General features: G+C 38.0%; 1 protein-coding gene across 2 annotated transcripts in view; it reads right to left on the bottom strand.

The window, feature by feature from the left end:
- The window catches only part of SLC4A4 (solute carrier family 4 member 4), a 305,356-nt gene that overhangs the window by 30,971 nt on the left and 254,319 nt on the right, over positions 1–20,066 (bottom strand). For both annotated transcript variants that reach the window (XM_060092522.1, XM_060092530.1), the window contains exons 15-17: positions 19,801–19,992; positions 6,628–6,741; positions 4,808–4,969 (exon numbers count right to left, since the gene is read on the bottom strand). In XM_060092522.1, the coding sequence (XP_059948505.1) occupies positions 4,808–4,969; positions 6,628–6,741; positions 19,801–19,992 (468 nt within the window). The remainder of the gene's footprint in view (positions 1–4,807; positions 4,970–6,627; positions 6,742–19,800; positions 19,993–20,066) is intronic.

Here is a 20,066-nt window from a genome sequence, read left to right as displayed (position 1 = left end):
CCTGAAATAAAACTAGGATACTCCAAACACAGCTACCTATTTGGTAAACTAGGGGGAAAAACACCCTACAGAGAGAGACAGTGGGGATACATGCCTCTCTTGGCCTTGCCACTAGATGTAATGCCATTAGAAAAAAAAAAAAGATTCTCCAAAGATATTTCTAACCATAAACCTACAACTGAGTTTGGGACTAGACTTCATATTACCTCTGCAGTCTGAAAAACCTTAAGGTAAAAATGTAGTGTGAAGTAGGCCTAGCCTTCTATGAATTAGTCTTGCCACCACACTCTCAAAAACTGCATAGATATAGACATAAAATATTGAAACTATATTTCATCAAGCTTCTAGGGAAGCAGTCAAGACTACTGCAAATTCTTCAGTACAGATGTGGCAGATTTTACTTTTCAAAAATGACTGGGAAAATATCTCCTGTCCCACATATTTTCCTACAATGTAAAATTGCCACTCCTCCATCAAACAGTGGAGTCCTTCCTTATCTCCTTGAATGGAGGATGGTCCTATGACTATTTTGACCAGCTGACTCTGGCAAAGTAATGAAGTAAAACTGTGCCAGTTGCAGGTATAACCATGATATGGCCTAATTTTTCACTTCTTAATTCTTGGAAGTCAGCTGCCGTGTAGTAAGTGCAAATAACCCACTGCCATGCTGTGAGAAGCCTACACCACATGGAAAGACCCTGGAGGATGAGATGCCATGTGGTGAGAGGGGGAGGGGGGAGAGGAAGAGGATGGGGGAGGGGGAGGGAGAGGGAGAGGGAGAGGGAGAGGGAGAGGGAGAGGGAGAGAGAGGCAGACACACCAAGGAATATCAAGGTATGTGAGACATGTGAGTGAGTGAAGAAACCACCTTGGACAATCAGCCCGGTCAACCCTTAGATGACATCAGCCCTGGCCACTATATAACTGCAACTGCAGGAGAGATCTCAAGCAAGAAGTATCCATCTGAACCCTGTCAACCCAAAAAACATGAGAAATAATAATAAATTGTTGTTTTAAGTTGTTAAGTTTTCAGGAGGCTTGTTATACAGCAAAAGGTAAACAGAAAAACAACCTGGTTATCTTCAACAAATAAATTACAAGTAGAAACAAACAGATTGATGGAGGGGAGAATCTATGAACTGAAAGTTTATGAAAGACTTAGGGGATTCCCTGGTGGCACAGTGGTTAAGAATCCGCCTGCCAGTGCAGGGGACACGGGTTCAATCCCTGGGCCGGGAAGATCCCACATGCCACAGAGCAAATAAGCCCGTGTGCCACAACTACTGAGCCTGCACTCTAGAGCCCACAAGCCACAACTACTGAAGCCCATGCGCCTAGAGCCTGTGCTCCGCAAGAAAAGAAGCCACCGCGATGAGAAGCCCGTGCGCCACAATGAAGAGTAGCCTCAGCTTGCTGCAACTAGAGAAAGCCCGTGCGTAGCAACAAAGACCCAAGGCAGCCAAAGATAAATAAATAAAATAATAAATAAAAGTTTATGAAAGACTTAAGATAATGTTTGAACTTTATTTGGATCCTGATTTAAACAAATAAATTATGTTTTTAAAGTTTAATATATGTATGACACGTTTGCTAATTTAAATATTGACTGGATTTTTGATGATATTAAGGAATTTTGTTAACTTTTTTTAGACTGATAATGGTATTGTGGTCATGCTTTTCAAAAGAGATCTTATCTTTAGAAATACACAGTCCAAAGTTTATGGATAATATGGAATGCTGTCTACACTTACTTCAAAGTATTATAGGAAGGGGATAAGATCATGGAAATTTAAATGATACAAGATTGGACAAGAGTTGTTAATTGTTAGAGGTGGGCAATAAATACTGAGTTATACTATTCTGTCTTCTTTTGTGTATGTTTACAACTTTTCCATAATAAAAGATTTTTTTCATGGGAATAAATTTTAAAAAAAGTGTTCCCAGGTTGGCTGGACTTTCCTATATCTCTCAGAAGCAAATAAAATCTCTGGAAGGCTCTGAAGCATTTCATAGGAAGATTATTAGCTCACATTTTTTTTTTTAAAGAAAAGCACTAAATACATGAGGAAGAAAGACAGTATGGATAAGAGCTGAGAAAACAAAGTTCAGAATCAAACCCACAAAGACAGCAAATATATATGTAATAAAGAGTATATGGAAGAATAATAAAGAAGGGGACTATCAAAATTGAACCAGAAGATTTGGAAAAGAACAAAACAGAACTTCTAAATATAAAAAAATTTATACCTCTTGAAAGGAAAAATTCAATGGAGTGGTTTGGTAGTAGAATAGAACCAACAGAAGAAAGAATTAGTAGAAAGATCTGAAGAAATTATCCAAAATATATCACAGATACTGAAGATAGTAAATGTGAAAACAAAACAAAACAGTTTAGTAGAATTGGGGCACAAGATGGGGATGTATAATAAAATTCTACTTGTAATTCCAGAAGGATGTATTAGAGATTGAAAGAGTCAAAGAATTTAAAAATTCCATAATTGATAAAAGACAGGAAGATTCAGGAAGTCCAGTAATCCAATAATAATAAAAAGAAATCTGTGCTTACACAAGTTATAATAAAACTCTAAAATAAAGACAAAAAGAAAATGCTACAGCATCCAAAAGAAAAGAATGATCACTTACAAAGCAATGAGAATTATACTGACAGTTCACTTTTATGGAAGTCAAAAATAATTGAAAATAGATTCTAAATGCTGGAAAAAAATAGCTTTCAACCTAAATTATACATCCAGAGAAACCACCTTTCAAGAATGAGGGTGAGATAAACATTTTCAGGCAAACATAAATGAGAGAGTTTACCTCCCAAAGACACTCACAGGAGAAAATTTCAAAAGTCTGGTAAACTAATACTGTTTAAGGGAAATAATTCAGTCTAATGAAAAATATTCCGAAAAGGAAGGTCTGAAGTGCAAAGAAAAAGAAAACTTGTTTGTAATTCTAAAAATATTGACCATGTCTAATTAATTGGATTTTAAAATTCAGGTAGCAATAAACTCTGGGTATTAACAGAATATGATATGGGAAGGAATATCAAACTTAAAGCATTCCTTAGCTCTTAGCATTATTCAGGAGAAGGGTAAAAATACTGACTAACTTTGGAACTTAAAAATGCATATTAAAATATGCAACATAATCACTAAAAGGTAAAGTATGTAACTTCCACCCTAGCAGAAAAAAATGTAGAAAGCAGAAAATAAGAAAAACAAAACTGTACCAACCTAAAAGAGGACAAAAAATGAGAATAAAAAAGAAAGAACATAAAGTTATACAAACAGAAAGCAAAAATAATGTGCTAAAGATGAATCTGAATCTATCACTCATCACCATCAATTTTAATGGATTAAATACTACTTTAAAAGTAAAGATTGTGAAAATGGATTTTTTTTAAAGTCCAACCATGGGTTATCTACAAACAGACACAAGATACAAGGTATATTGAAAATAACAGAATGAATACACATAAGGTACCACAGATTTATTAGTACAAAATAAATTAATCTTTAAGGCAAAAAGCATTACTAGAAACAAAGAGAGTCACATAAAAATTCAATTCACTAAAAAGATAAACTATAAATGTGGATGTACTTAATAACATGGCTTTAAAACAAAGCAAATATTAGCAAAAAACAAAGACATGGTATAGAATATGGTAAAAAATTGCTTCTTTGAAAGAAGACTAATAAAATTAACAAACCTCAGGCTAGATTGATCAAGAAAAATAAGAAGCACAAATCAATAATATTAAGATTTTAAAGGGAAAAATAACAGATTCAGATTACAAAAATGACAAATGATAATATTACAAACAACATTGCAATAAATTTTAAAATAGAAGAAAAAAGGGAAAATCTAGAAAAGTATAAGTTACTAAAATTGAAAAATAGAAATTCTGAATATCTCATGGCCATTAAAACATTTTGATCACCAGTTTTACAGTTCCATACAGAAACCACCTGGCCCAGGTAGTTTAACAACTTGTCTGATCATTCAAAGAAAAGATAATTGACATGTTATACATAATAAAAAGACTATTATATTCTATTTCAGAGAATGGGATGGGAGTGGAATAGAAGCAGAAATACTCTCCAGCTCATTTTATAAGGATAGTATATTTCTGAAACCAAAACCAGACAGGGACAGTATAAGAAAGGAAAAATGCAGGCCAATGTCACTCTTAAACAGAGATGTAAAAATCCTATATATACACACACACATATATACATATATACACACATATATGTACATATACATATATAAGCAATATATATTATATTACATATTATAATATATATATTAACAAACCAAGTTCAATTGTGTGTAAGAAAGAAACTATATATCTGCCAGGTTTCAAGGTTGGTTCAACAGTATAAAATCTATTAATATAACTCACCAAGTCAACAGGTTAAAGAAGAAAACTCATATTTTTATCTCAATAGTTTATCTCAATAGTTTCAGAGAAAGCATTTGTCTTTGTCTTCATTAAGGACAGTTACCATATTAAAATCAGATGAAGGATAACAGTGGCTGAGTGGTAAACAGTTTATATTGATCTCTCAGATGGTGAAGAAAATATGATTTGAAACAACTTTTTCAGGTTTAAATGAGGTCTTCCAAAAGTATTATATTGAGAAGATGTGTCCACACAGGGTGATCTATGACTCTGCGAAGTCTTAAAGAACATGAGCTGTAATTCCCATAAAACTATCTTGCTTTTGAAGCATTTAATATTTTCAAGCACCCGAAAAGACAGTAGAAGGCAGTGATAACCATTATTATGAAGATTTACCTTGAGTTTATGTTCTTTCCTGTTTACAATCACAGCTGTGATTTGCTGGTCCATGAAAATGAGAATGGTGACCAACAGAGCAGGTATAGCAGCTGCAAGGTACACCCACCAGGGGTTTCCTCCAAATGGTGGAACAAACCAACCTCGGTTTAGACTTGTTGGCTTTAAGTAGAGAGAAAACATTTTTTTAAAACAATATTAATACATACTACTTGGTGAAAAATCAGTGGGGGAGACACACTTTTATATGTGGAGAGCCAACATATTAAAAAACAGAAACAGTTTTACTGATAGCTTGTACAAAGATTATTCAGCAAGAACTTCCTAAAGGAGGTTATTTTTAAGGCATTGTTTTAAACGGAGGAAACTGAGAATATTTGGTGATGGAAAAGAAGTAAATGCCAATTTGCACATTTAGGATGCTCCAAGATAAGAATCAGGATGGAAGACAGTGATTTAAGTTTAAGGGTAGCCATAAGAAAAACCCAAATGTAATATTCAGTAAGGAGGTAGGCAAGAAATTACAAAACAACCATGAATTTTGTTCATGGGTTTTATCAATTATACAGAAGTTGTTTCTACTACTGCCAAATTGCAATTGTTTCATGATATAATACATAAAAAGCTACAAATATTTTATATGTTATAATTAAGCTTATTTAAATACCCTGATCTTTCTTATTTTCATATTTCCCTAATCTTTTCCTAATTTTAAATAATATAAATAAACTAAAACAGAATCCTAACTATGAATTATTTTCTCCACATTTACTATGAAGAAAGCTTCACTTCTCTGAAGATATTTCTGTCTCACTTTGCTCATAACTCCATCACTGAATCTATTCACATTTTACTACCTTTACCAGGTTGTGAGCTTATAAGGAAAGGAACTTTGTCTTGCTCTTCAATGCATTTCAAATTCCCAGTATAGGGCTTGACTCAAAGCAAGCATTCAATAAATACTGACTTAACTAATGACTGAATAAATGAGCACTTACCTTTGCTAATAAATATTATCATGGCAGAGAAAATGCAAAAAACATTTTGTTTGCTATAACACAGACATCCCTTCCTCATCAGGTAGTCATTAAGCTAAAACTGCAGTTCGTTTAATTTTTCTTAGCAAATATATGGTTCTCAGTGATGGAGAGAGAGGTTAGGAGTGTTCTAGAAAATAAGTGAAAGACTTGTGGTGAAAAATTAGATAGGGATATTTAAGAATGAATGAAATGTAAATATTACCCATTAGGCTTGTACATACCCACAGGTTTATAAAATGAATAATTCCTATATCTTTGTAATAATTAAAGTGCACATTATATATACACATGTGTGTATATGGCAGGTAGTTTGGTGGCAGGAAAAGAGCACTGAATTAGTAATGTAACCTTAGGTATTTTACTTAATTTTTATAAGCTTCAATCTCAACTTCATAAAATCAGGAATGATAGTTACATTGCAACCTAGCATTATTATATGGTTCAAGGTTATAAGTTGATAACCTTGAAATATCCAGTTGAAAATACTCTGGATGTTTTTAAATACTCTAAAAATATAAAGCAGAGTTTATAATGTTACCATAAGGTATTTCCAATAAAAATCAATATAATGTGACCCTTGCATTTAGTCCTAGTCAGGCATTTAATTTTAGTGAAAAAATAGACAAAATGTATATACGTACCTAGCAATTGACCACTTATAAAATAAAGAAATGGACAATTGTACAAAACTAACTCAAAGAGAAATATAACAAACTAGAATAGGGGAAAGGAAAGAAAACTGAAGAATTCCAGGAATGACCAAAAGACAAGTTCACCTACCTTGAACTCACTTGGCACAATCAGTTTTGGAGTATCCACACCTACCAGGGCATCTATTACACAAAAGATGAGAATGGACAAGATAATGGCAAAGTCACTGATCAGTTTTCTTGCCTGAGAAAATAAAAAAGAAACCAGGGACCATTAGGCACTGGATATATATATCTGCCTCTGTTTGAAGTGAATGAAGAATTCTATATTTCCTAATAGTTTATACTAACAGCTTCATTAACAAATTAAAGGAGGTGTCATACTGCAGAGAGATTATTTTTAAAATTGCTTTTGCATCACTTTCTTACCTGGCCAGAAATAATCTAATTGTACAGAACAGGTCAGAGAGAGAGAGAGAGAGAGAGAGAGAGAAAGAGAGAGAGAGAGAGAGAGAGAGAGAGTGTGTGTGTGTGTGTGTGTGTGTGTGTGTGTGTAGGCAGGGGAGGGGAATCAAAGATAATATATCCTTGAAGTGTACTGTACAAACACTCTTCCTGTATGCAATACAAAGGAGACCAGAATAAGGATGAAATCTCAAGGCATATTATAAAATCTGCACAAAAATACAGAATTGTTTATTATTTGGGAGGTAGCGTTGTGAGTACAGAGCAAGATAAATTCCATGGGTAACCTGAAAACTCCAAGAACCAAGCAGGGAAAGTGTTACAGTTCCAGTCCAATGAATGGGCTTAAGACCTTAGAGAAAAAAAAGCGATGGAAGACAGAAATCTGATGGTTTCACTAACTTTGCCAAAGAAAATATTTTTCACTCTAGGCTAGTGCTTAAAATCTCCTGTATGTGGAGCATCTCTTTCTCCACCACTTCTTAAGTGTGGTCACCTAAACTTCCTAAGTAGCTGCCTCTGGTCAGGACAAGGGCTGGGTTTTATGGGAGTGCATTAAACCCAAACCTTTCCCATGGAGTGGGTGCAGAATGGCCATTTCTGAGTCAGTAGTGGAACACGGGACCATTTAGTTGGTTGGCGGTTCCTCTGAGGTGTCTAGCGGCACTGACAATGGCTGACGAGCATTACTAGAGCACAGACAGCTGAGTTTCCTTGTAAGGTATGTACACATGGTTGTGCATAATTTGATCATTCAACAAAAATTTACTTAGCACATTCAGCCCTCTGTATTCACGGCTTTTGCTTCCGTGAAAACGGAGGGCCAACTGTAAGTACCTAATACTTTGCTTGGCACTAGGGATACCACAGTAAACAAAACAGACACAATCCATGTCTTCATGAAGTTCACAGTCGAGTCATACACGAGGAAGGCTGCTCCTAAACGAAATCAGGATTTATTCAGCAGTGATCACGTAATCTCAGAGTAAGCAGTCAGCTTTCTGGTGCTGCTAGGTGAAGAGAGATCAGTGATGGGCTGAGTGGCTGCACAATTCTCAGGACAGAGGGACTTTGGAAAGAGTAGTAGGACTACTGCAATCAGGTGTTCAATAGAAACTGAAGTGGAGAATGGAATTACTTGGCGATGTGGGCGTGAAGGACATGGTAGTGCTCAATTCTTTTTTTTTTTTTTTTTTTTGCAGTATGCGGGCCTCTCACTGTTGTGGACTCTCTCGTAGCGGAGCACAGGCTCCGGATGCACAGGCTCAGTGGCCATGGCTCACGGGCCCAGCCACTCTGCGGCATGTGGGATCTTCCCGGACCGGGGCACGAACCCGTGTCCCCTGCATCGGCAGGCGGACACTCAACCACTGCACCATCAGGGAAGCCCGGTAGTGCTCAACTCTTGACCGTGACCAGGTATCAGGAGCCTTGGGTACTAGCAGCAGGATCAAAGACGGCCATTTGGCCAGAAGTTCCTTTCCCTCTTGGAGGACTGGTTTAGCTTTCTGGAGACGTACACACAGAGGAGCAGAGAGCCACCTATGGGACTTTTAGGGGCAATTTAACACCAAGCACAAATAGATGGCAGGGATCAATTTGGGGAAAACATATAGTACAGCAGTTAGAAGCACAGTTTCTATAGTCAGATTACCTGGGTTGGAACTCCAGTACCATTATTTCCTACTTGTAAATACTTGTCCTTTCTTAGCTTTAATTACTCCAACTGCAAAATGTAGCCAAAATAATCCCTACAACTTCATCGGTCTGTCATAAGAATTACACAGGATAAGCCATGAAAGTGCTTTTTAGCATAGCACCTGCAGCATCACAAAGTCTCCTAATATACATTAACTCAGGTTATTTCAAGTTCCACAAAGCCTCTTTGGCTGCAGAAACCACTGGAATAACTAAATAATCTACTGTCAGGAGGTCTCTGAAAGAAATCTTGAATTCCAAGAAACAAGAAATAAAAACCCAGTAATAATATGAAACTGCTACTCAGAGCTCATTTTGGTTGGAAGTATCTGGAATCCCTGCAGAAAAAGGATGCTTCCCAGGGGCTCAATACGGGAGGAAACACCCATTTTCTTAAGTTTTGTGCAAGTAAATTTTCACACGGGCAGCTCAGGATGGTCTGGCAAGAGACGGTCATTGTTGAAGTAGGCTCAGGAGTACATTAAGATGTTACAGCAGCCTCTCTGGTCTGGTAGGTCATGAATCACTGCAAGACCAGAGGTCACTGCCAAGGCAAAAAAGAAGTTCTCTCTTCTTTATCACCCTACCAATCCTTACTCAGCAGATCCAACTTGTTGACAGCTCAGATATCCTACAAGTTGTTCTTTCTAAAGAGGGTAATGGTTATTAAAAAGGCACTGCTCCTCCTTCTTTTCCCCACCATAAACAGGAGAAGGGAAGTAGACGGTAGCAATTGGCCATTTCTTGGTAGAAATGCCCCTAGGGCCCGCACCTCTGGCCCTTCTAGGGGACAGATCTGCCTGACTGGAATCACTACCAGGCACCAGGGAAATGCTGCTTCTTTACTTAGGAGAGGAGCCATTCTCAGCCTTCCATAAACTGAGCACCTAAACCTGCTCTTTCAGTAGTTTTCTTCATTTTAATTAATGGCAGATTATTTTTTTCCTATCGCTTAGGCCCAAAACTTTGGACTATCCATGCAACTCTTCTCTTTCTCTCACATCCTACATCCAACAGGTCAGCACATTACCTTCAAAACATATCTGGGATCCTGTCTCTTCTCATCACCTCCATTGCTATTCCCACCCTTATCTAAACCACCACTTTATCTCATATGGTTCCTGCTTCCTGTCTCTATACTCACCAACTTGAGGACACTGCCAAGGTATCACCCAGAATAATCATGTTAAAATTTAGGTCAGATAATGTAGAAGGCAGAGTAATGCCCCTCTAAAGATACCTAATTCCTGGAACTTGTGAATATGTAATGTTACACGGCTAGGGAGAATCAGAGTTGCAGACAGAATTAAGGCTACTTATCAGACGACCTCGCGATTAGGGAAACCATCCAGGATTATTCCAGTAGGTCCAGTGTAATCACAAGAATCCCTGTAAGTAAAAGGGGAGGCAGGAGAATCCGTGTCAGAGTGATGTAGCCTGAGAAAAACTTGACTGGCCACTGCTGGCTTTGAAGATGGAGGAATAGGGCCAAGAGCCAAGGAATGTGGGCAGCCTCTAGAAGCTGGAAAAGGCAAGGAAAGACAGTCTCCCCCAGAGGCTTCAGAAAGAACACAGCCCTGCCAACACCTTGATTTTAGCCCGTTGAGATATATTTCAGACTTCTGACCTCCAGATCTCAAGACAGTAAATGTGCTGTTTTAAGCCATCGTGTTTGTGGTAATTTGATACAGCAGCCACGGGAAACTACGGATAGTTTGGGCTTCCCTGGTGGCCCAGTGGTTAAGAACCTGACTGCCGACACAGGGGACACGGGTTCAAGTCCTGGTCCGGGAAGATCCCACACGCCACGGAGCAACTAAGCCCGTGCACCACAACTACTGAGGCTGTGAGCCACAACTACTGAAGCTCACGCGCCTACAGCCCATGCTCCGCAACAAGAGAAGCCACTGCAATCACAATGAGAAGCCCACGCACAGAGACGAAGAGTAGCCCCCGCTCGCCGCAACTAGAGAAAGCCCACTTGCAGCAACGAAGACCCAATGCAGCCAAAAATAAATTAATTAAATAAATAAATTTAAAAAATAAAAGTTTATTTAAGTTTAATTATTAGTTTCACAAATTTATATATAATATATTTATATTATATATAAATTTGGTAGAACCCCTTGGCAATGGCATTCTTGTCAAGTGTGGTACTATTATACTATAGGTATAACAGTAGCTAAAAAGTCAAATGCTAATAATTTAGGATTAATTTCTTGAAATGTATGGGGAATAAAAAGATACTCTGTTAATAATATTGCTTGACCTCATTAAAAATCACAGCTAGGGTGATATGTTCTGTACAGTTATACTCACTACTATTTCCCCTTTCTTCCCCTTAAATTGTACAATACGGTTCAGGTAGATCAGGAATCACTCCTGGAGAGTGTTTATTATAAGACATTCATTTCTAAGATAGTGGATCTGGTTTGAACTTCATAGTCAAGGAAATTGATTTTTCCCAGGCCACTTTTGTATTCAACTCTAAATCTTCTAATTAGTGAAGGCAGGTAGGGGTGCTATTTTAGCAGGCTCTTCAGGTCTTACCCTGTACTAAAATTAAACTTTAACTTGAACTGCCTGAAAAATGTCAAGCACTGAGTATACAAGCTTACTAGATATACTCTAGGACCCAGGTACAGGAGCGTGGTGTCTGGCTTTAAGGAAGTAAGAATCACTCTATTTGGGTCCTTCTTACCTTTCCAAACACATTTAGCAAAAGAAACATGTATGAATTTCCTTTCAGTTTTTAGTTTATTTTATCTTCCCTTTTCATCAAACTTCATCTCTTGCAAAAACTCCAAAACAGTACCCTTTTATGTGTCAATATATAAATAAAGAAATCAAATTAGAAACCCATAGTCCCTACTTCCCTACTAGCTATTACTGGTAATGATTAGAAGTGCCAAAGTTTTCATGAGAAAACTGTTCCCACAAGATTTCATGCCCAATCCTGTGGATTCAGAGGCCTCAACTTTATTAGCTTGGACAAACATCATAACTAATGGGTCCATCCAATCAAATGCTAAGTGTCTCTAGGCTCACACTTCAATATCCTAGGAATATAAACTATCACAATCTAAATGAAACACAAGTTAACTCATATATATCAAGGACTAACTATAAAAATGTTTGCTGGTTTTTTTGGAGTGGTACACAGATGTGCTATGACATATAATAATTCCTACCTCCATTCATGAATGGGGAAAAGGAAAGCGTGTTTCAACTAAGATTCTTATATACCAGAATGGTTTTGAGCTCTTTTATTTTTGTTTACCATTTTTTAATTATAAAATTGGAGAGGAGAAGAATATTTCTGTCCTCTGCAGAATTACAAAATATCTCAATCTAATAAAAAGCAACCAGCTTAAATATTTAAACTATCAAAGCAAAGAAGAAATTAAGTGGATGGGAAGGGAAATTCAAATAACCATCTAATAAATCTATTATACACATACTCTTCATGAAGGATGGTACCGTATTAGTTATTAAGAGAGTCATAATCATTGAGACACCAACAGTGAGAAGCTAGTTAATTTACAGGGGAAAAAAATGAATTGGGTTCCTCTGAAGCCCCAGAGGATATCTGGTTTTCACTTTGCGAGGACCGCAGCTGCTCCTAAATTAACTGGGGGAAAGGCTGTGAGCCTGCAGAGCAGTTCTCAATGGATGGAGCTGTTATAAAGAGACAACTACAGCAGCAGGCACTCTGTGGGTTCTCAATAAATATTAATTCAGGATGTCGATTCCTCGCATGATCGCCATGCTTGGAAAATGCTAAACAACAGTGTAAAAACGCATTTATTCTAGATGAAAAAAAAGTGTGTCAGACAAATGTGTCTTTGGCAGTCATGAAAAGGCACAAAATACTATGAAAGTTTTAAAATTTGATCCACCTCCCCCATGGCCAATGCTATACAGCACTATAAAAGAAATAAGCATTAATATCAGTACAGCAATCATAATACACTGTATTTTGAATCAATAATACCCACTATAATTAGAATTCAATAAAAGGAAAGTCTGATTTAGACTCCAGGATTTTAATGCCATAAGCTCTGAAGTCAGAGAAATTCAGGGAACGAAGAAGGGAATTGGATTGGGCAATTTATCTAGGAGGGGCTTAGAGCCAGTGAAAGTCTACTAGAAAAAAAAAAATTGTTTTTCCAAGCAGGGAACAGAGGGGAGTAGGCCTAATCAAGTGGTTCAGCAGGGAAGCTAAGGAGACTTTAGCAGTCATGGGCCTCTTCCTCTATTCTGCCTCAAACTGAGCAGTAGAACAAAAGACCCAAATGCGTGAGTGCCAGAAGCAAATGAGTAAATCACCTGGGAAATACTATGTCCCAATCTGGTCACTATATTCTAAGTAGAAACTGAAAATCTGGAGCTGACTCAGAGAAGGATGACCAGTGGAATAGGAGTCCAGAAATCACATCTCATACAAAATGATAGGAGGCCTAAAGAAGTTGTAGGGAGAAACTGCCTTCAAATATGTGAAATCTGTCACAGGAAAGAAAGACTAAACTTGTTCTGTGTAGCTTCGAGGGCAACGGCGGACCCCAAGGACGAGGCTGTGGAAAGGCAGATTTGCGTTTCCATCAGGAATGCCTTCGGAGATGTGAAGTTCCTGTTCCGGGAAGCATTCGCGCAGCCCACAGATGAGTGCTTGTCAGAAATGAAGAGGCAACGATGGACTAGACGGTATTCAAAGTCCTAATACTAAAATTACTGAATAAGACCCAACTGTCAAAATTTCTTGATCGTCTAATAGGGTCTTCTTCGATATATCCCCCCAAAACCATTACAATAAAGGGCTTTAAAAGGAAGGTGGTTTTGGGCTTCCCTGGTGGCGCAGTGGTTGAGAGTCTGCCTGCCGATGCAGGGGACACGGGTTCGCGCCCAGGTCCGGGAGGATCCCACATGCCACGGAGCAGCTGGGCCCGTGAGCCATGGCCGCTGAGCCTGCGCGTCCGGAGCCTGTGCTCCACAACGGGAGAGGCCACAACAGTGAGAGGCCCGCGTACCGCAAAAAAAAAAAGAAAAAAAAAAAAGGAAGGTGGTTTTATAATTTACATTAAGGTACAAAATTTTAAATTTAAAAAGAACTGGTAAGTCATATGTATAAATGAGACAGTCTAGAAATAGAGCAGGAGATCATTTTGTGTTAATGGATAGATTTCAATGCTGGTGACTTTTCTATGGTGCTTCTGACCAACAAGGTACCATGGTCAAAATGACTTCTGTCCACAGACTACCTCTATACTGCCATTAAAACCTCTCACATCACACGGCAAAAGGGACTTTGCAAACAAACAAAACTGTCAAAAACACTTTGGCCAAACAATGCTCCCAACCTTTTTTTTTCTTTGGGCTCAATTCAGGTTGACTGTATTTTTTGTTATACATCCACAAAAACTTAAGTATTTGTAATCTTTGTTGAATGTTGAACAGATTGGGCTGTGTTCAGAACCTAATATCCCTCTGTCATTCTTAAGAAAAAAAATATGAATGTGAGTTTTGAATTAAAAACAAATTTGACTTTAAAAATTATTTTCCTTGGTACAAAATAACACAAGAATTTGAAAATCTGATTCCCTTTCACTGACAAGCAAAGTCATTTTCCAAATGAGCTTCAATGGCAGGATGTGGTCTGATGTTTCTGCAAGAACCAGCCAAATGTCACCCAGTATTATTAACACTAGGATGGGACAAAGAATAAAGGCCCACTATTTCTTCCTCATGTTTGGATACATTATTTGTTTTAATTTGATAGTTTTTACCATTCACCAAAAAAATTTCTGAGAGAAAAAGAAAACAGAGTAGGGATGTTACCTGATTCTTGTAAAGAGTTGTTTATAAACTAAACACATCCAACATTAACAGAATTGTCACAGGCCAAAAGGACAACTAAGAATCATGGTTCCAAAAATACAGCTAATTGTAGAATCCTAAACTGTGTTTTATATGGATAAAAACTAACGTGTCACCTAACTAAAATGCTCATTGTGTTTTTTTCTCACCCATAAAGCCAGTTCCTCAAAGACCACCATCAATTTACTTAGGTCACATGAAGTCACCAAAGTGTGATCCTACAGTAGACAGTAAGCATGAATAGGGCAGAAGGATCAAAATGAATCATCTCATTTAAAAACTCAAAAAATCTAACTTGTTCAACAAATACATATTAAGTTCCTCTATATTCCAGGCCCATGAATTACTTGTCTTTGTATCCTTACCATCCAGCGTGGTATCAAGCACACATGAGACTCAAAATAATTTTTTTCAATATTGAATGAATATACTAATTAACTATAGAATTTAGAATACTGTTATTTTTTTAAGAAGGATATCAAAGAACATTCTGCTCAAATGTTATCTAAATAAACCATAGAAGTTGCCAAAGCTATTAATGGTACCTGGCACTTACTGATCTTCTCTATTTAAATAACAATAACAACCAGGAGGATATTAAAGAATCTTACCATTACATCAATTCATGGGAGTGTTAGAACTCTTACGTTTTCCAAGGGGAGGAAAAAGAGGAAATTAGGTAGATCCTTAAGAAATACATTTTCATGCCACTTACACACATCAACCAGCCACACTGCACCTGACTATATTAAAGTTATCAATAATTCTGCCTAATTCAGAGGCTCTGTGGCTTTATGAATTCTACTAATCACAACCCTGCTCCATCTTTAAGCTGACTGCTTTCATTTGGCCACTACATATTGCAGTGATGGCATCTCTGCTCCATGAGCACCACCACTTGTTGGTAGGGGACTCTGGAAGAACATTTTCTGGTAATACCCCAGGCCATCTGCCACAGAAGATCATAGATTATGCTGTGATGCTCCTTCAGGAAGTTTTGATGCCAAAACACTGGCGAAAGACTTGAGGCCGATGTAACAGAAGAGTAAATGTATGGGATAACAGACTAATGCACCCCTCTAAGAGGGATGGAGCACAAAGCGGGCAGTCAGTGGGGTACTGTACTCCACCACGCTCCACAGAGCATTAGGGCTCTCTGCAAGTGCCTGATAGACAAATCAAATTCCTGATGCACAGGCTAGCAAAGGCAAACTGTTTCACCTTAAGTGCTCACACTTATGGACCGCCAGTGGCTTCATGAGGGAGGGGAAGAGTGGATAACCAACCCTGGTCTAGGCAAAGGCAATGAGAGACTGAACTAGGGGAACATAAGTGTACATATAAAGGGGAGCGATTATAGCAGGATAATCGAGGGGGCTGACGAGTTTAACTTGATAAAGAAAAACCTGGAAAGGTAAATACGATGGATATCATCTTTTATCATACCAGATCCATTTCTACTTTTCTCCACCAGGCTCTCTGCCTTGGGAGGCTGACCTGTGTGGTCTACAATAGGCTCACTTGCTCTCCAGATTCCAGAAGCATTCAGCCTGGGCAGGCCATGGGGGGAAGAGAGAGATCAGAGCATTGATTCCCAAAGCTATACCCCTTTGAGGTTGCCTCAGACTGGCTAAATCCAAAGTCATGGGGCCTTTCAGGAAAGCTCTCTCTACCATTTTGTCTTCCCCAGGTTCCAGCAACCACTTCTTTTCCACATCCTTTGAGTGAGGGATAGTAACAGTGCCACTGCTACCAGACACTACACTCTCCCTTGCGGTTTCCCTAAACCTGATCTCACCTTTGCAAATGATGCTTTCATTAAACCCCTCAGACCATCCTAATGTGAGTGTATAATTTGCTTCCTGCTGGGACTCTGACTGATACACCAAGTATGATTTTAAGATTTTGATCTTGGGTGGCGTGAAGAGAGGTGATATTATTAGCTGAGGTAAGGAGTACCAGAAGATAAGGACGTTCCACTGTGGAAAGACAACCCCACGTATTGAATTCGCTACACGGCGATTGTGGATCATCCACAGAGAGAGGTTGGCAGCAGCTTCAAAAGCAGACCTGGCATAAAGATGGAGAAGATAATGAACTTTTGGGAATCTGTAAGTCCTGATCATTGCTATAAGCACAAGTTGAATACAGAGAACTTATTTTAGGAGACAGAATCAGAAAACTCTCTTTAAAATTATAGAATACTAGAGTTTAAAGGATGTTAACTGTCATCTATTAATTTCTTTAAGTCTCTCGCTTTATGCGTGTGGACTAAAGTCCGCAGTTAGCTATCGAAGGGCGCACTGTTAGTTAATGGCAGTGCTCGCACTAGCATCTACGGCTTCTGGGTTCCTACATCTGTGCTCTTTCCATAAATGGCAGCATTTATCTCTACTTGACTGGTTTCCACTAGTCAACAAGTATTGAGTACTAGCCTGCATCCAACCTGGTGCTAATTGATGTGAGGAGTAAAATAAAAGTATAACAGTTTCCCAGCAGTTTACAGTCTTCATCGACTAACAACTCATGCAAAAGTTTGGAAATGACAGTGCAAGATAGCAATGACTGTGTAAGTTAAAGGAGAATCGGACATTTTGTACGGCAAGGACACTGCCATCCAGTATTAGCATTTTGCAATTTTAGAGGTTTCACGTGAATTGTTGGTGCAAGTGAGGAAGCAGTAACAGTTAGGCTTGATTACTGTCACAGTAGTCAAGGACTATCTAACTTATCATGTTTAAGCATATGTTTTAATTGTAGAATATAGTATACAAGTATAAGAGTCTATAAACCTATGTACTCCTACCTATAGAGACCATCCTTTTAAATGACAGTTTAAATGAAAACATGTTTTGGCAAATGAGGGGGAAAAAAGATGCTCTTATTATTCATGTATGTGTGTATGAATTTATGTATGTATTATTATTTAGCTATAAATGTGAAGTGAGTAGGGGAGATGATAGAGTGAAAGCCTACACACTTAAACATTACTCCTTAGAAATCACATATATTTTCTCCTGCCTGTTTATTTTATAATTTGTGTAAACAATTGTAAACAATGCTGAGAACCTTCTCAATAGGAATTGTAATTAGAATGCTATCATTATTCTATTTTCACATATTCAACATTTTTCAACATTTCTCAATAGCATTTATCAGTGTCTGAGAAATTACCTGCTTGGGCTCTTCTAAGGGGCAATTTCTTTAAGTCTAAAGAGCTATTATCAATTTGGGAATTACTGCTGAGAAAAAAAGGTGATATCTACATAAACAGTTAAAATTCATCACTATTCATCTTAAGCTTGAAATTATTTGCCAACTACGATTTACAAGTGCTTCACAAATTTTCTACTTTTCTACCTACTACTATGCCTAAATAATATCAGACTTCGGCAAATGAAAGATATAAAAAGGGTGATGATTCCCAAAGTGTGAGCCAAAAAAAAAAAAAAAGATGCCCCATGAATTAATAATTAAGAAGGAAAAACCTCAATAGAGAAGAAGAAATCATCCTCAAAGACCTCTACCCAGGAATCTGTTCTACAGGTAATATACCACTGAAGAGGTGGATCAAGTAAGCACATTTCCCAGTACGTGAACTGGTGTTACAAGCTCAAATGTCTTCAGGGACATGCACTTAATCTGAATGTGTGAAGCAGCCAAGTCTTAGACAACAGAGAGTTGTGAGGACAATAACTACCTGCAAAGGACAGGTTCCACCTAAGCCTCCAAGTGTGTATGTGTGTGCATGTGTGTGTTTACAAACTGTGAACTAAACAAAGAATGTCTGGGGGTTGAATTCTGCCTGTGGACCACCAGTTTGTGATGTCCATTTAAGGCAGACAAAGTTGAACACTTCTTCCTACATTTCACTTTGAGGAAATGTTTCATTCTTTGGGCCAGCTAGCTCGAGACATTTCATTACAGCTGTGGTCTGAATGTTGCGACCCTCCAAAATCCATATGTTGAAATTCTAACCCACAAGAAGATGGTATTAGGAGGTGGGGCCTTAGGAAGAACATGAGGATGGAGGCTTCAGGAATGGCATTAGCGTTCCTATAAAGGACACTCTGCAGAGCTCCCCAGCCCTTCTACCTCCTGAGGGCACAGTGAAAAGGTGCTGGCTAGGAACCAGCAAGAGCGCTCTCACCCAACCATGCTGGCACCTGATCTTGGACTTCCCGGCCTCCAGAGCTGTGAGAAACAAATTTCTGTTGTTTATAAGCCCTCCAGTCTGATATTCTGTTATAGCCACCCAAACAGATTGAGACAATCATCAAACCTTCCCTTTATTTTCCATTTTAAAAGAATATCAGAGAGTCAAAAAATTTCCTAGCTGAAAGTGAATATATTAATTGTCAGTTTCATTTCCCAGGAATTAAGAAAAGGAACTTTATCGACTGCATCTCATGTCTTCCAAAGTTCTCCTGCTCCTTCTACACAGAACACAGGAGGAGAGATTCATGAGATTTCAGCTGTAGAGAGCAGCTCATTGATAAAAATCAGGTATAATCAACATTACTAAGAAGTATTGACACCCTAAACAGTGAGAACTGAACTGTAAAGCAAAGGATTAGTTTCGTTCTGCAGGTAAAAACACAAAATGCCATTAACTAAATGTTGGTCTTATCTTGTAGTCTCCCAAGGAACCACAGTTTTGACTTTGAGCTCACCTAAGCATATTAATGGGAGACAGGATGTCTGCACAACTCAGCTCAATTATCTGTGTTTCCATAGTAGGGCATTCGTCACTATGGGAAGGAAAGGTTGGCTCAGATGACACTCATATCTTACACCAGTACTTGTGTAACACGGCTCAAGTTTACTCCTACAGTCCATGATTCAACTACTCAATTACTCTCATGTGCAGCTGATGAACAAAGAGTTCTATGTCAAAATTCCTGATTAATATGAAGAGTTTTGGCTTAGGTACTTAAACACACTATGGATTTAGAAGGTCTTTTCTTAACTTGTGCATTTTTGTATAGAATACACTCCACTTTTTTTTTCAGTACAGTTGGAATTACAACACTAAGAATTTAGGATAGAATTATGTGAGCAAAATCCTTGGATGGTTTTTCAAAGCTAGACTACAATTATATTAAGAATATGTATGCACATAGACATAGACTGGAAAGCAATTTTTTAAATGCACAAAATTATATTGGAAAGGTTGAATTACAGGTGCCTTTTTCATTTTGTAAAGCTGTATTATTGTTAATAAAGTGGGAATTCAATGAAAATTACTTAAAGCTCAGGTACTTACCGTGGTTGGAAAATAACGACTAGTTTTGAATTTTTTCAGAGCCATAGAAGAGGTGTAGGTGCCCAAGAAAAGGATGAAAGACATGAGAGTGATATCAGGAACATAACCACAGTTGTTGCCCGTGAGCTTTCCTCCATATTTCAAACACTCCTTCGTCGTCAGAAATGCCCAGTCAAAGGTAGCATTATGGTGCTGAAGAAGAAAAACAGGAAAATTTTTCTAGGGAACACTGTGCCACAACAAAAGCAGCTTTTGATACTTGATGG

The sequence above is a fragment of the Mesoplodon densirostris genome, chromosome 1 (genome assembly GCF_025265405.1).
Source record: "Mesoplodon densirostris isolate mMesDen1 chromosome 1, mMesDen1 primary haplotype, whole genome shotgun sequence".
Lineage (NCBI taxonomy): Eukaryota > Metazoa > Chordata > Mammalia > Artiodactyla > Ziphiidae > Mesoplodon > Mesoplodon densirostris.
Note: the sequence above shows the minus strand (reverse complement) of the source record. Positions and strands in the feature narration are given on the sequence as shown.